Source organism: Marmota flaviventris, chromosome 8 (genome assembly GCF_047511675.1).
Source record: "Marmota flaviventris isolate mMarFla1 chromosome 8, mMarFla1.hap1, whole genome shotgun sequence".
Taxonomy (NCBI): Eukaryota; Metazoa; Chordata; class Mammalia; order Rodentia; family Sciuridae; genus Marmota; species Marmota flaviventris.
The window spans coordinates 134269599-134287187 of NC_092505.1; the positions used below are offsets into that span (position 1 = coordinate 134269599).

At 43.3% G+C, this 17589-nt stretch overlaps 2 protein-coding genes across 5 annotated transcripts in view; both read left to right on the plus strand.

The window, feature by feature from the left end:
• Nucleotides 1-13645, plus strand: part of Rhoa (ras homolog family member A) — a 49397-nt gene extending 35752 nt beyond the window's left edge. For 2 of the 4 annotated variants that reach the window (XM_071615723.1, XM_071615722.1), the window contains 2 exons: nucleotides 3021-3141; nucleotides 10521-10839. In XM_071615723.1, coding sequence (XP_071471824.1) covers nucleotides 3021-3141; nucleotides 10521-10777 — 378 coding nt within the window. In that variant the 3' untranslated portion in view covers nucleotides 10778-10839. Of the gene's footprint in view, nucleotides 1-3020; nucleotides 3142-10520; nucleotides 10840-12408 lie in introns of those variants that run through there. The other 2 variants (XM_071615725.1, XM_071615724.1) reach the window with 2 other exon arrangements.
• Nucleotides 13646-14670: 1025 nt separating this feature from the next.
• Gpx1 (glutathione peroxidase 1) lies at nucleotides 14671-15771 on the plus strand. The gene is made up of 2 exons (XM_027933687.2): nucleotides 14671-14975; nucleotides 15205-15771. Exons 1-2 carry the CDS (start codon nucleotides 14727-14729, stop codon nucleotides 15562-15564), a joined length of 609 nt encoding a protein of 202 aa, XP_027789488.1. The 5' UTR covers nucleotides 14671-14726; the 3' UTR covers nucleotides 15565-15771.
• Nucleotides 15772-17589: the final 1818 nt, after the last annotated feature.

Sequence of the window (17589 nt, forward strand, 5' to 3'; positions counted from 1 at the left end):
ATACTGGAGATTGAACCCAGGTATTCTTTATGACTGAGCTATATCCCCAGTCCTTCCTTCTTTCTTTCTTTGACAGGGTCTTACTAAACTGCTTTAGGACCTCACCTCCTGAGTTGCTGGGATTACAGGTTGCACCCCTGGTCCCAGCCCAAAAATCTTTTACAGTTTGTAGTTTTTTTTTTTTGTTTTTTTTTTTTATCAAAATGAAAAGTAGTCTCTGATGAATCAAACTCATGGTAGTAAGAGCGAACCCCAAAGGTGCCTTTCTGGGCTAAGAATGAAAAAAAGAATATAAGAAATTCTACCCTAACAGAACTTTGGTACTAGGGATTGAACCCAAGTTCACATTTGTGACAAACTGAGTGAGAGTGAAAGTGTGCTAAAATCTTTGGGACTGCTATCACATAGCAGCCACTTATCTAAGATTACTATATCATACATAGAATGATCCATTGACTTGAAAGAAGCAAGGTCAGGTTGGTATTTGTGTAGCTTATTTCCCCAAAACCTAATGAGTATATATTAATGGTTTTCCTTTGACGTTCCCTCCAGAGATTTGCTCTGTATTCATAACCATCAGTTAGAAGTGTTTCCCACCACGCACGGTGGCACATGGCCTGTCATGCCAAAGGTTCAGGAGGCTGAGGCAGGAGTATTGCAGGTTGAAAGCCAGTCTCAGCAACTTAGCAATGAGGTTCAAAGCAACTTAGTGAGACCTTATCTCAAAATAAAAAGGGCTGGGGATGTGGCTCAGTGGTTAAGTGATCCCTGGGTTCAGTTCCTTGTTGCCACCCCCCCACCCCCCAAAAAAAGCAAAAGAAATTTGTTTCCCATCTGGGCAGAATGTATATTTTGGGGCCCCAACACCTCTTGTCCTTTTTGAAGCATCATGCATTCCTGGGCATCTTAGAATAACTAGGATCTTGCCCATAGGACTTCAGGGACCTTGACTTGAAACCTTGAAGAGTGGTTTATGATTATCTTTCTTGTGCTGCCAGCTTTGAACATGACTGATCACAGTAAGACAAGGAGTCTCTTACTCAAGATGAGGCCCCTAAAATAAGCGTGGTTGGATTTGGAGAAAGGTATCACAGGTTAGCTGCCTACTTGGAACACTTTAGGAGCCCCCACATAGGAGAGGGAGCTGCCTAGGTATGTTCATGCAACAGTATTCATTATAGAGCCTAGGGAGCCATGCAAGATGATAAATGCTCTTGGTCCCAGGAACAGGCCTGCTGAAAACAGGCCACTGCTGGTAAGAGACAGACACTGTACTCTGGAAGCATTTATTAGGAGCCAGTCAAGGTTGGATGTTTCTGACTGAACACCCATGGGATATGAATGTGGCAGGAGAATGGGTGATTTGGCAGGGAGTGAAGGAGCTCTACCATTCTGAAATCAGAAAAGTTGTAAAGATTAGGTATTACTATATATCAAACTGATATTATACATGACGGTGATTCAGTAGACATTATAGAGATTCAGAGTGATATACCCTATGACAGAGGTTGTAGTTGATAGAGATCATTAGCCATCAACTTTAAGTAAGAAACGTTTACAAAGTGAAATTTGTGCTGCAAAAACCTAAGAAAGGTGTTTCAAGCATTGGTACTAGAGATTTAACCAAAAACTTTCAAGTGTTTGGAAGCATCAAATTGAGGGAGTTGGGGCTGGAGATGTGGCTCAAGCGGTAGTGCGCTCACCTGGCATGCGTGCGGCCCGGGTTTGATCCTCAGCACCACATATAAAGAAAGATGTTGTGTCCGCTGAAAACTAAAAAATAAATATTAAAGTTCTCTCTCTCTCTCAAAAAAAAAAAAAAAAAAAAAAAATATATATATATATATATATATATATATATATATACACACACACACTCATGGAGATGCTACAGTGTGCTAAGATATTAAAAAAAAAAATTGAGGGAGTTATAGAAGGGGGCAGCAAGGCAAGATGGCAAGTGAGGAAGTAAGGGGCAAGACCAGAAACAAACACTTGCAATCCTCCTGCCTCAGCCTCCTGAGCCACTGGGATTAGAGGCATGTGCCACTATGCCTGAACATACACCAGCGAAACCCCTGGGGCCTCAATGAGCCAGTGAGCAGAGAGTATTAAATATCAAATCTACTTCTGAGAAGAGATAATAGAACTGGCTGCATTGCTGAACAGTGTGAAAGGAGACCTTTGTTCAGAACCCAGGCGTCACCCTACTATGGGAGGGTTAGCATATTCCCAAATGTGAAAGGGGTACTTCCCTACCTTATGTGATATACTCATTCAGCCATTTCTTGAACAATAAAGGCAGAGCCATAGACCTTTCCTGTGATTTCAGCTCTTGCCTAACACTAGGCATGTTGGTGGTGGTGTGGTTTTGTGGGGTTTTTGTTTTATTTTGTTAATGGCTTTTGTTGTTGTTGTTGTTTGCTCTGCTTCTGAGCTACATCCCCAGCCCCTTTTTAATTTATTTTGAGACACTGTTTTGCTAAGTTGCCAAGGCTGGCCTCAAATTTAGGATTATGCTGCCTTAGCCTCCTAAGTCCCTAAGATTACAGACGTATGCTACCACACCTGGCTTTGTATTTTTTCTTACAAACTCAAATACACACTTGTTTCAGTGTTTCCACACTGGGGGAGAGTGAGGAGATGACATGAAATAAGAAAATGGTTTGAATGAAAGTGTATTAAGAAAAGTTACTCTGGTGGTTTTCCTGTGTGCTTTGTTAACCTGGTGAAATATTATTTACAGTTTGATTTCCTGTCTACCCACTTTGTTTCCTTCTGTAATGTTATTTATAATAAAATACTTATAAGCTACAAAGGTATTTTGATCAGACATTTTTAATTGTGCCACTTTATTTAAACATGTCCTTTACATTTGAGTTTAAGTCTCATAAAATGAATACTTCTGTATTTTATTATTTGGAATGATATGTTCAAATGTACTGTGATAAACATTATTTTTTCTTAAAATAGGTAGTGGGATTAACTTTGCACTCCTGTGGTTGTTTTTCCTATCACAGGTAGAGTTGGCTTTGTGGGACACGGCTGGGCAGGAAGATTATGATCGCCTGAGGCCCCTCTCCTACCCAGACACTGATGTTATACTGATGTGTTTCTCCATTGACAGCCCTGATAGTTTAGGTGAGTGATCCTGCAGCTTAATGTTTGTCACTGCCTGTTTATGTGGCAGGCATCTCTTTTTTTCAGTTTTTTTCTGGGCATCAAGTTGCTGAAAAGTAGACATGAACTGCAGAAGAGTGGAGTCATCATGGCCAGAAACCTGGAGCCCTGGCACTATAGAGGTTGGGGTTATGAGTCCTTTTTCAGCCTAGGTCTCCAATAGGTATTGTGCTTATTTTTTTTTTTCCCCTTCCTTTACAATTCTGGGGGTTGCATGGGATCCAGAGCCTAGCACGTGCTAGGCAAGTGCTCTACCACTGATCACCACCTCTAGCCCTACTACTATTGTATCCATCTTGTAAGTAGGTAGATTTCAGATACAATGCCATCTCTTAGACTAAGATTTGGAGAAGATTTTTGGTTGTCTCTGTTATTTTATCAGTGCTTCCTATTTAATCTTTTGCCTGCCAACATCTCAATATCTTGGCTGCTAACTTTGCTTTTTCTTTCTTTCTTTTTTTTTGGTACTGGGGCTTGAACCCATGTGGGGCTTGAACCCACTGAGTTACATATCCAGTCCATTTTAGTTTTTAATTTTGAGACAGGATCTCGCTAAATTGCATAGGGCCTCAATAAATTGCTGAGGCTGGCCTTGAACTTGCTTACCATCCTTATGCCTCAGCCTCCCAAGTCACTGGGATTACAGGCATGCGCCCGATATGCTCTTTCTTTTTTAAAGCCATGTCTGTTTCTTTCCTAAAAGCTCTATCTTTGCCCTTAAGTGTCTTAGTTGGTAATAAGAGACTTTAGCCTGACCATTTCACTAGCACAGGTGGCCACATACTTCAGAAAAAGCTTTTATACTTTAGAAAAAGACTAAGTAATACTGGCTTCATGCTGTGAACCAAAACTGAAATAAAATTTGCTTTTAGTTTGTATTAAAGATTCTGTGATATTTTAACTTGGTGCTACAGCATTATCATGACAGGGCAGAAGGTAGGCCTAGGGATATTGGGATTATTAACTCAAACAGGTTTTTAAGGCCTGCTGGTTGCTTGAGTACTTAGGGTTAGAATGATTGTGCTTTTGTCATTATTGTCCCCACTTTAATGATAATACTAGGTCATTTAAGACATTGAGCCACTTGTTTGAGGTCATGAATTGAGTCCCATAGGCAGTGTCTGCCAGGACTGAGAAACAGCAGGTAGTCCCTGCTGCCATTAGTCCATTTAGGTCATTTTCAGCAGTTTCATTTTTAGTTTTGTGGTTGTTTTGGTTTTGGTGGTACTGGAGAGTGAACCAGGGATACTATACCACTGAGCCACATCCCCAGCCCTTTTTTAATAGGGGTCTTGCTGAGGTTTGCTTTGAACTAGCAATCATCCTTCCTTAGCCTCCCAAGCCTCTGGGATTACAGGCGTGTACCACCGCACCCAGCTCTTTTTTATTTTGAGACAAGGTCTCACTAAAACCCAGACTGGCTTCATACTTGCAGTCCTCCTGCCTCAGCATCTCAAGTCGGTGAGTTTACAGGTGTACACCACCACACCTGACCTAATTTGGTTTATAGACTAACCTGGCTTCCTTTCAGGGACTGCAAAAAGACCCTGGAGACTGGAGGCAGAGCTTTAGATCATATAGAAAATGGAGTTATTTGGCATCTCAGACACATGCGTAAAGGTCTTAAACTAAATGCTATGGGAATGAGGAGTTCTCATCATCCAGAATATAATTCTTTAAGGACAAACTACCTTCAGAACAAAATATTGTTCCTCTTCTGTCTCTGCGGCAGTGGCACATGCCTATAATCCTCGTAACTCCGGAGGTTGAGACATAAGTATCCAAAGTTTGACACCAGCCTCAACTACTTATCAAGACTCTGTCCAAAATAAAAAATAAAAAGGCTGAGGATGCCTGGCATGGTGGCATACACCTGTAATTCCAGTGGCTCAGGAGGCTGCGGCAGGAGGACCACTAGTTCAAAGCCATCCTTAGCAAAAAGCGAGGCACCAAACAACTCAGTGAGACCCTGTCTCTAAAGAACAAAAAATAGGACTGTGGGGGCTGGGGTTGTGGCTCAGTAGTAGAGCATTCACCTGGCACGTGTGAGGCCCTGGGTTTGATCCTGTAAGGCAAGCACTGTACCAACTAAGGTACATCCAAATAAATAAAATAAAGGCATTGTGTCTAACTACAATTAAAAAATAAATGGCTGTGGCTGGGGATGTGGCTCAAGCGGTAGCATGCTCGCCTGGCATGCATGCGGCCAGGGTTTGATCCTTAGCACCACATACAAACAAAGATGTTGTGTCCGCCAAGAACTAAAAAAAAAATAAAAATAAAAAATTCTCTCTCTCTCTCTAAAAATAAAAATAAATAAATAAATGGCTCAATGGTCAAGTATCCCTGAGTTCAATCCCTGGTACCCCCCAAAATGGCTGGGGATGTAGCTCAGTGGTGGAGTGCCCCTGGGTTTAATCCCCAGTACTGGGAGGATTGGTGATTGGTGAACAATGTCTCCTACTCTCAAAGGACATTTTTAGCCTCTGCTTGTTCACTATCCATGGCTTGGTTTTCTTGTTTTGTTTTTTTGAAGTGCTAGGGATTGAACCCAGTGGTACTACACTGCTGAGCTACATTCCCAGCCCACCCCCCCACCCCCCCCCACCCCCCCGCTTTTGAGACAGGGTTTTGCGTCAGCTTCTCAAGTTGGTGGCATTACAATTGTGTGCTGTCACACCTAGCACCATGGCTTGTTTATGCTAGCCCCTTCCACAGAGGGCAGGCCCTAGGGAACAGAGGAAAAATAGAAAATAAATAGGCAAAGAGATTGATCTCCCGCATATACAGACACATCTGAGTGCAGAAGAATGCTATACCCTTGCTTGATGTCATTGCAAGAGAATTTCATAGAGTACCTATGTTAGGGAGTGGGGGTAGAATACCACCAGTAATTTTCCTGAGTTAAAAATGTGTCAGAAAAGGGCTGGGGTTGTAGCCCTGTGGTAGAATGCAAGTTCAAGACCAATCTTAGCAACTCAGTGAGATCCTGTCTCAAAAATAAAAATTCAGAAAATGACTGGGGTATAGTGTAGCTCAGTGGCAGAGTACTTTTGTAGCATGCAAGAGGCCACCCTGGGTTTTATCCCCAGTATCAAAAATAATATAAAAGCAAGCCAGTGACTCTCTAGTGAGAAAGAAAGGAAGCTGTTGAGTTTTAGCCCTGCTTCTGGCTAACCCCTGTGATTATAAACAGTTTGATTTTTGGAGCCTCTGTTGTCTCACTGGCAGTTGATCTGAATTCTAGATTCTTAGGACCTCAGGTTGGCAAAGTTCTATTAAAAAAAACTAATAGTATTTTTGGCTTTGCAGCCATGATTTAACTTTGCCATAACTACTCACCTCTACTGTTGTAGCATGAAAACATCCACAGAAAACATGGGAATGAATGAGCTTGGATGGGTTCCAGTAAAATTTAACTTAAAAATAAATTCTATAACAATGAGTTATACAAAATTACATATAAGAGGAAGTGAGGGGAAAGGGTTAAAAAAAAAAGGGGGAGAGAAATGAATTACAGTAGATGGGGTAGAGAGAAGATGGGAGGGGAGGGGAGGGAGGATAGTAGAGGATAGGAAAGGCAACAGAATACAACAGACACTAGTATGGCAAAATGCAAAAAGGTGGATGTGTAACTGAAGTGATTCTGCAAAATGTATACAGGGTAAAAATGGGAGTTCATAACCCACTTGAATCAAATGTATGAAATACGATATGTTAAGAACTATGAAACAATAATAAAAAAAATTCTAGTAGATATTAGTAGATGCTCAAGTAATTATTGAGCATCTACTAATTTGTGACCCTTGAACTAGGATTCCTTTTGGGTTGGGGATGTGGCTCAAGCTCAAGCGGTAGCGCGCTCGCCTGGCATGCGTGCGGCCCAGGTTCCATCCTCAGCACCACATAAAAACAAAGATGTTGTGTTTGCCGAAAACTAAAAAAATATTAAAATCTCTCTCTCTCTCTCTCTCTTTAAAAAAAAAAAGATTCCTTTTGTCTGGCTTTCTAGGATTCTCAAAGGCCATCCAGAAGTATAAAGTGATTTGACCTGATATGATCAGATTTCTGCTGGGGGCGGGGGGGGGATTGGTTATAGGGGATTGACATACTGAAGTAAAGGTTAAAAAGTTTGAAAATTATTTATCCAAAGGGCAATTCAGCTGGGCACAGTGGCACACGCATGTCTGTAAGCAACTCAGTGAGACTCTGTCTCTAAATAAAATACAAAATAGGATTGGGAATGTGGCTCAGTGGTTGAGTGTCCCTGAGTTCAATCCCTGGTACCGTGCCCCTCAAAAAATTGGGGGGGGGTGCAGAATTCATTCTAATTTTATGTGCCCAAAATTCCAGGAACAGGATATAATTTCATATATTTAACAAGTAATTATTGAGCATCTACTAATAGAATTTATACAGAAGGGAAAACAAAAAAGACAAAGGGGGGAACAAGTGGCCAGGCATGTAATTCCACGGACTTGGAAGGCTGAGCCAGGAAGTTCTTGAGTTCAAAGCTAATCTCAGCAGTTTGGCCCTGGTACCAAAAAAAAAAAGAAGAAAGGACAACAAGCTGATTTCAGTGGACACAGTCCTCCCAGTGGTGGGAGGCTGAGAATAGAATATTTGCAAGTTTGAGGCCAATCTTAACACCTTAGCAAGACTCTTTTAAATTAAGGAGGATGAGGATGTCATTCAGTGGTTAAAGTGCCCCTGAGTTCAACCCTTGGTACCCAAAAAAATTCTAAGTATAAAATAAAACATTACAAAAAACATTGAGGGGCTGGGGTTGTGGCTCAGTGGTAAAGTGCTCGCCTAGCATGTGTGAGTCCCTGGGTTCGGTTCTCAGCCCCCATATAAACAATAAAATTGTGTATTGTGTCCAACTACAACTAAAAAATAAATTTTAAAAAATTTGATAGTGTTGGACCATGGTGATCTGCTATTTTAAAAGGATGATCAATAGCAATAACACTGAAAAGATGACCTTTAAGCAGAGATTGAAAGAATAAACTATTCACTCTCCTACTTCAAGACAAATAACTAAAAGGCAGACACTATTTAGAATATGGAAAGAAGGTTTGTCTTTTCAATGAAAGACCACAATAGGTAGAAAAGTCACATTAGTAGAAAAATTTTATAATTCATTGTGCTTTTGAAAAGCAGGAGTTGAAGGAGGCTCATATAGATATCCAAAAAAAGGACTTTCTAGGTAGAGGGGAAAGCAGGCACAGAGTCACCAAGACATGAGACAGGAGGAGGAAGAAAGGAATACAGTACTGCTCTAGCAGAGGAGATGGGGCTAAGGGTAAAGACCTCTCCTTTCATCAAGAGTAAGGTGGGAAGCTGGGCCTGGTGGCACATGCCTGTAATTCCAGTGGTTAAGGCGGTTGAGGCAGGAGGATCACATGTTTGAGGCCAGCATCAGCAATTTAGCAAGACCTTGTCTCAAAGTAAAAAAAAAAAAAGCAAAAAAAAAAAAAACGGTCAGGGATGTTGCTTGGTGGTTAAGCGCCTCTAGTTTCAATCCCTGGTACACACTCACCCCATCCGTCCCCCCAGGAAAAAAAAAAAAAGGTTGAATTAAGGAAGTTATGTAATCTCACCTTTTAAAGGTATCACTATGGCACCTGAACTGACCACAGATGCAGGAATGAGAATAGGGTTCATCCAGAAACTATTTGGTTTCACGTTAGATATGCTGGCCCTTTTCTCATTATTGCTCTAAAAGCTGGGATGCTACAGTTCTTTGGGAATCTCTTTGTTCAACAATAAGGCTTTGAATTTCAAATTATTACATTCATAATATAATTGACTCTGTAGCTGCTGTAGCAAAGGAAGCAATTGAACATCTATCTTGAATGCTGAAAAATGGAGCATTGGTTTATGAGATTTTTCTGCCCTCACTTGTGTTATTTCTCTACCTTACAGTCTTTCATCCAGAAGTCCAGAAGACAATAGCATCTTTCCATATTCTATTTTTTTTTTTTTTTTTAGAGAGAGAGAGAGAGAATTTTAATATTTATTTTTTAGTTTTCGGCGGACACAATATCTTTGTTTGTATGTGGTGTTGAGAATCGAACCCTGGCCGCACGCATGCCAGGCAAGCGCGCTACCGCTTGAGCCACATCCCCAGCCCCTCCATATTCTAAATAGCCCTTTCCTTTTGGTAATTTTGTCTTGGAAGTCAGAGAGTAAATAGTTTATTTTTAAAATAGTCTCCGATAACAGTAGGTACACTTTGAATGATTATCATACTAAGAACTTTATATGTATTGACTCAAAGTAACCTTATATATAGTATATTATTGTTGGTATATTATTATTATTGTCATCTCAATTTTAAAATTATCCTTAACACTGAGATGACTAAGGTGGCATAGGAGGTTAAACTTAGACCCTTCATCCATCATAAAGTATATACAACTTTTTTTTTTTTAAATATATTTTTAGTTGTCAGTGGACCTTTATTTATTTATTTATTTACTTATTTAATTACGGTGCTGAGAGCTGAACCCAGCGCCTCACACATGCCAGGCAAGTGCTCTTCCATTGCGCCACAGCCCCAGCCCTGTACAACCTTTTAAAATTAGAATGATACAGTTTTGGAAAGAAATTACAGCTAGTATTACAGTTATTATTATTTTGTTGTTATTTTCAGTCATTTTTCATACCTGGGTATGGTAGCACATTCCAGGTGTTTGGGAGGCTGAGGGAAGAGAACCACAATTTGAGCCCAGCCTGGTCAAAAAAAAAAATAGTGAGACCCTCTCTCAAAGAAATATAAAAAATAAAAAGGGCTGGGGATGTAGCTTAATAGTAGAGCACTTCCTATCATGTGCAGGGTTCTGAGTTTAATTCCCAGTATTGCCAATGTCATTCTTGAGTCATTTGAAATACCAGTAAATTTGCGGGGTGGAGGTTATGCTTTGAGCCTGTGAGCAAGATAGAACTGGGCCAGTTAGAACCCCAGAATGGGGAAACCTTCTATAAGCTGGGGTCTGAATTCATCTGCTAGCAATGATAGGCATGGCCAGTGAGGATCCCTCTCTCAGGGACAAGTCATACCATGTGAAACCAATGTTTTGGATCTTTTGCTCCTCCGGTGTCCTTACTTTGGCCCCACCTGCAGAGGAACACAACACTTTTTGAGTGTGTGTGTGTGTGTGTGTTGCTAGGGATTGAATCCATGGCCTTGTGCATGTGAAGCAAGTGGTTTAGAAACTAGTAGGTGTGTGTTCAAAATACTTCTCAAAGGAAGTATCTGTGCAATTTAACTAGGGCTTTTGAAGATTCTTCAAGATGGAATTTGTATCCCCAAATTCTGTGCATTTTTCTTTCAGAAAACATCCCAGAAAAATGGACTCCAGAAGTCAAGCATTTCTGCCCCAATGTACCCATCATCCTGGTTGGGAATAAGAAGGATCTTCGGAATGATGAGCACACAAGGCGGGAGTTAGCCAAGATGAAGCAGGCATGTTCTAGGATAGGGTTTTGTCTTCCTATAGCATTCTTAACTTGGGCACCTGGCAGAAACCCTCAAAATAAAGTTGTTTATAGAGACCCAGAAATCCTTCTCTATCTATTTGGACTTCATTGACTGGTATCTGCATAGAAGAGCCCTGAGAAAGTCTTGTGAAATGAAATGTGTCTCTCCCCTTTCTCTTGCAGTGCTCACCAAGCATTCTGCAGAGCTACATCCTCCATCCTTGGAATGTCTTTTTTTTTTTTTTGGTGGGGGGGTGGTACTAGGGATTGAACCCAGGGTGTTTAACTACTAAGCTGCCTCCCCAACCCTTTATTTTTTATTGATTCCCCCCCCCCCCAGCGGACACAACATCTTTGTTTGTATGTGGTGCTGAGGATCGAACCCGGGCCGCACACATGCCAGGCGAGCGCGCTACCGCTTGAGCCACATCCCCAGCCCATTTTTTATTGATTTTGAGACATGGTCTCACCAAGTTGCTGCTTGAGGCCTTGCTAAATGGCCTAGGCTGGCCTCAAACTTGAGTTCTTACCATTTCAGCTTCCCAAGTTTCTGGGATTTCAGGTGTGCATTATCATGCCCAGCATGGAATCTCTATTTTGAGGAGCTGTGCCCCTGAGGACTATCAGCCTGGGAAGAAAACATTCCAACAGTACTCAATGCCTCAAATACAAGACCTTTCTCGGGCTTTTTTTTTTTTTTTTTTGAGAGAGGGAATTTTTCAATATTTATTTTTTAGCTTTTCGGCGGACACAACATCCTTGTTATGTGGTGCTGAGGATTGAACCTGGGCCACACACATGCTAGGCGAGCGCGCCACCGCTTGAGCCACATCCCCAGCCCCTCAGCTCTTGATTTCCCTCTTTAGTTATTACCTGGGTTCATGTGAGGCCAAAGATAATTTAGTGGCAACTGAAGGATAAGGAAATCCTGAAGGCAAGAAGTCCAAACAGAAAGCCTAATGTCTTTTTTTTTTTTTTAGTTGTAGTTGGACACAATACCTTTATTTTATTTATTTATATGTGGTGCTGAGAATTGAACCTAGGGCCTTGCACATGCTAGGTGAGCACTTTATCGCTGAGTCACAACCCCAGCCCCTAACCAAATGTCTTTATAATGAAGTAATGGTGGTGGTGACGACATCTCAGCCTCTCAGAAGCCAGATGGCCTAATGGTAGAACTTCCACACTATAGAAATACTGTCAATCTCTTCAACCCAAGAAAGCCACTGAGGTTTTACTACCTGAAAATCAAGGGCAGGCCCTATTTCTGTCCATGGACATTGGTCCTCTGTAAAGCTAATTACAGGAAGACCCAAGGACTTGTCCCGGATTCCTTCCTTAATCTTCCAGGACTCCCTTGATCCCTTCCCTCTTTATCTCACTTTCCAGAGAAGAATATGCTTAATAGAGATTTTATTTTGGGGGTGGGGTGAAAGAGTAATTACTGCATACCAATTCCAGAATTTTCATAAAACAAGTTTAAATCTGGGAGTTTGGCGGTTTTAACAACAACAAAAGGGTTTCTGATGCAGTGTAGTGTTAGTCCCAGTTTCTCAGGAGGCTAAATCCAGAGGATCACTTGAGTCTTTTAAGAGTTTGAGGCCAGCCTTCACAACATAGCAAGACCCTATCTCCGCCTCCCCCCCAAAAAAAAAAACAACACAAACTTTTACCTGAATTTAAATATTCTGTACTGTGTATATTTAACAGAATTTGCTGAAAACATTCTTTTTTGCTTTCTAGGAGCCAGTAAAACCTGAAGAAGGCAGAGATATGGCAAACAGGATTGGCGCCTTTGGGTACATGGAGTGTTCAGCAAAGACCAAAGATGGAGTGAGGGAGGTTTTTGAAATGGCCACGAGAGCTGCTCTGCAAGCCAGACGTGGGAAGAAAAAATCTGGGTGCCTTGTGTTGTGAAACCTTGCTGCAAGCACAGCCCTTATGCGGTTAATTTTGAAGTGCTGTTTATTAATCTTAGTATATGATTACTGGCCTTTTTCATTTATCTATAATTTACCTAAGATTACAAATCAGAAGTCATCTTGCTACCAGTATTTAGAAGCCAAACCATGATTAATAATGATGTCCAACCTGTCTGACCTGCCAGAGTTCTTCTGACACTGCTCTAACAGCCCTCTCTGCACTCCACCTGACACACCAGGCGCTAATTCAAAGAATTTCTTAACTTCTTGCTTCTTTCTAGAAAGAGAAACGGTAACTTTTGTGAATTAGGCTGTAACTACTTTATAACTAACATGTCCTGCCTATCATCTGTCAGCTGCAAGGAAATCTGGTGAGTCATCACTTTGGAGCTTTACTCCTCAGCCAATTTCATTGGCATAGCTCTGGGGTGGGCATTTAGTTGTTTGAAAGTGTACTCAGCCAGAAAGGCCCAAGTCCATGCAGCTGTGGCAGAGTTACAGTTCTGTTACTCTGTTAGTTACCTTATAGTTACTGTGTAATTAGTGCCACTTAATGTATGTTACCAAAAATAAATATATCTATCCCAGATTAGATGTAGTATTTTTTGTATAATTGGATTTCCTAATACTGATATTTGTCATCCCACAGAAAAGTGTATTGGTTTTTTAAAAAAGAAAGTGTATTTGGAAATAAAGTCAGATGGAAAATTCATTTTTAAAATTCCCGTTTTGTCACTTTCTCTGATAAAAGATGGCCATATCACCCTTTTTTGGCCCCACATTTCCCAGTACCCCTCTCCAGAGCTGGGCTAAATAGGAATTTGGTTTCATGCCTGAAACAATTAGACACTTGAAGGTGGCATAACCTCTCACCTAGACTGCAGGGTCTGGCTCTTATTCACAATGCTCCTTTCTTCTCATTGTATCCAGGTTCCCTCCCAGAGGAACCACCAGTTCTCATGGGTGGCACTTGGTTTTTCTCTTCTCTCCAGCTGACTAAACTTTTTTTCTGTACCAGTTAATTTTTCCAACTAATAGAATAAAGGCAGTTTTCTAAACTTCCTGTATCCTGGTGTGTGTTTTGCTCTTTCCAGGGCTGGGAAAGGAGGATGGGCTCAGCCCTCCTGGCCTGGCTCACCCTGGAGAGGTTTGTTCCTTCAGGGTATGTGTAAAATACCAGCTTGTTTGCAAAGGGGTAGAGCCCCCACACACACACACATACTCAGCACTAATCTGGCTTCTCCCAAGAACATGGAGATGATTATCCTGTGTCACATTGAATTTCCAAGCATGGATGGGTGGAGTGGGAATGAGCCTAGTGAGACATGAAGGGGCCACTGAATTTTCTTGGCCATAGTGAGCTGTTGAGCAGGGAGCTCCACTCCCAAGAGGTTTCGACTGTTAGGTCGGTGGCAGAGACACTACTTGTTAATAGAAAAACTAAGGGTGTTGCTGTACTGGGAGCAGAAAGGTAGAAGGAAAATCAGAGGCCTGGATATGAGTATCCCCCAGAAAGCCCTACAATATTGGGAAGTGAAAACTGTCTTACAGGATGGAGCCCTGCCCCACCCCTCCTTCAGTTTGACCTTCCTAAAATTAAAGAGCCTCATTGAAAAACTACTTGCCTTGGAAGCCCTTGTAGACTGCACCAACGCTGCAAGTCAACCTGTGTACCTGGCGACAGTAGGGCACATACTGCAAGGGTACAAGATGGAGGGCTGTTTGTGCATGAGCTGCTTCCACGGCGGCGGCCAATCTCCCAGGCCGGACTCCACAACCTAAGGAACATTTTGAGAATGAATTCTGAGGCCTCGAGGGCTCCCGGCGGGAACCGCGGCAGCGGTCTCCAGCCTAGTGCAGGGTTGCTTGAGCCAGACCAGACATGCCCTAGCCTCTGCCTGGCTTTTGTGAAGACCGCATTCCGCTGGGCCGCACCCTCCTGGTAGTTCCAGTCATGGGGAGGGGCGAGGCCCTTGGGGAGGGTGGAGGCCGGATGAGGCGGGACTGTCAGATCTGGAGCCGGCTGGAGGGCCGGAAAAGTGTAGGTGTCACGTGACCTTGCCGTGACCCGTTAAAAGGCACTGCCTGGGTCCCCCAACCGTGCTGATAAACTTCTTTCAGTTCCCTGACACCCACGCCATGTGTGCCACTAGGCTGGCGACAATGGCGGCCCAGTCCACAGTGTACACCTTCTCCGCGCGCCCGCTGGCTGGCGGGGAGCCTTTGAGTCTGGGCTCTCTGCGGGGCAAGGTGCTGCTCATCGAGAATGTGGCTTCTCTTTGAGGCACCACGCTTCGGGACTACACCCAAATGAACGAGCTACAGGAGCGCCTCGGGCCCCGGGGCTTGGTCGTGCTCGGCTTCCCGTGCAACCAGTTTGGACATCAGGTGCGCTGGATGGGGTGGGTTAAGGGTGGGCATGCAGTCTTTGTTCGGGGCGCAGACCTGGTAGCCTTTGGCCCATTGCGTGAAGAGGCGGGCCACCGGCTTCCCTTCTGGTGCTCCTTGCGGCTGCAAGGAGGGCAACATCCTGGTGACTCATCGAAAAACTCCCCATTTGGGGTTGAAGGGCTCACTTCTCGTGGCCCGAGTCCCAGCTGCCCTTGCCTCCCTTTAGGAGAACGCGAAGAACGAAGAGATTCTGAATTCCCTCAAGTACGTCCGACCCGGTGGCGGGTTCGAGCCCAATTTCCCCCTCTTCGAGAAGTGCGAGGTGAATGGCTCCAAGGCACATCCACTCTTCGCATTCCTGCGGGAGGCCCTGCCAATGCCCAGCGATGACCCCAGTGCACTCATGACCGACCCCAAATTCATCATCTGGTCTCCGGTGTGCCGCAATGATATTGCCTGGAACTTTGAGAAGTTCCTGGTGGGCCCTGACGGTGTGCCCGTGCGCAGATACAGCCGCCGCTTTCCGACCATCGACATAGAACCTGACATTGAAGCCCTGCTGTCTCAGATGCCCAGCAGTGCCTAGGACACTCTTCGTATCCTGACTTGGCAGTTGCCAGCTGCTTTCTGTGGGGATTTCATCCATGATGGTGTTTACTCTAAACCTGCATTGAGGAACGCCTGATTTCCGGGAAAATCCCCATAGAAGGGCGCTGGGCTTGTTTATCCCTGCCTCCTCTCTGCCTAGACCAAGGCAATTTTTACCACTAATAAAGTGCTGGGTGACACGGAATTGTGTGTTTGTTCTTTGTCAGTGTCATCTGAGGGCACTTTTCATACAACCTCTTTATCATATAGGTAAGAGCTTAATCTACAAATCTGAACTTCTTTGTCCTTTGGTCTACATCCTGTGCAATCCATTTTTTCCTATGTGGGATGCCTCACTTCTGTCTGTGCTTTTCCTTCTGCCAGAACATTCAACAAGGCCTTTCTGAGGCTTTGTTGTTACAGCAAAAGTCCTTACTCTAAAAAAGAGAAAGACACCCAGACAAGGCCAACTGCCTAATCCCAGTATTAAGCCTCTCCCTTCTGAGAATTTGTTGAACATGACCTTCACAAACATGGGCCCCACTCACATTCAGACTTTGGGATCTCACCAAGTGTTAGGCCCACATAACCTCTTTTGACATTAAGAGGCTTTTAGCCACTAAGCACATCCCCAGCCCTTTTTCGTATTTTATTTAGAAACAGGGTTTCACTGAGTTGCTTAGGGCCTTGCTAAATTGCTGAGGCTGACTTTGAACTCACCATCCTCCTTTCTCAGCATCCCAAGCTACTGGGATTATAAGCTTGAGCCACCATGCCTGGCAAGACTTGTGCAATATTAAGTTTCTCATTGGGCTGGGGATGCAGCTCAAGCGGTGGCGTGCTCGCCTTGCATGCATGCTGCCCGGGTTCAGTCCTCAGCACCACATACAAACAAAGATGTTGTGTGTCCGCCGAAAAAAGTTTCCCATTACTTTGCTAGATCCTTCCAAATTGTTTTTTATCTGCTATGATGATGGCCTTACCAGTTGCTGCCATTCATATATTCAGAGTAATAGTGTACAGTGTAACTTGCCTGACTAGAACCCAGCACTGAGGTGCAATTGCACCTTCAGGCCTAGGATAGGATCCTATCTTAGAGGCCAAGTGTTGCTATTGACTCAGGTCTGCTTAGGTCCCACCCCTCCATTTGTTGACTTTGCTGCCAATAATCTTTAAAGACAGCTGTGGAGCTGTTTCCTATCAATGCAGGGACAGCTTCTGCTTAGGCAGACAAGAGATGTGAGCAGTATCACTCAGTCTGGAGTATGGTCCTGAGGTTCAGGGATCCCAAAATGTGTGTCCTAATTGGTGGTTCCTGGCCCTTCCTATGTTTGAAACAATTCAAGGAATTCTTCCCTTGCCCTAAGCAGGAATCTTGCTGGGTGCTGTGGCACACATATTATTTCAGGAACTCAGGGAAGCTGAGGCAGGTGGATAGGGAGTTCAAAGCCAGCGTCAGCAATTTAGCAAGGCCCTATGCTTAGGAAGAAAGAAACTGTCAAAATAAAAAGAGCTGGGGATGTGGCTCAGCTTACCAAAAGAAAAAATCCTAAGCAGGGATCTTTGCTGTGGCCCTTAGCCCTGTATTCCTTTAGATTACTAAAGGATGAAGGGTCCCTCAGCACCTGCTCTGGCTCTCTCTCTTGCCTCCCTCTTGGATACAAATTATTTCACACACACACACACACGTGTGTGTGTGTGTGTGTGTTGTAGATGAACACAATATTATTTATTTTTATGTGGTGCTGAGGATAAAACCCAGTGCTTCATGCTTCCTAGGCAAGCACTCAACCACTGAGCCACAATCCACAGCCCCTCCTCTCTGTTTTTGAAACCCTTTTGAGGTAACTGAGTTAGAATAAGAACAGGTTGCTCCCCGCTGAGTCCCATCCTATCTTTATTCCTGTCAGTAAAACAGGGAGCCTTTTTCTGGTACTAGGGATTAAACCCAAAAATGCATTACCACTGAGCTACATACCCAGTCCATTTTATTTTCTGTTTTGAGACAGTATCTTGCTAAGTT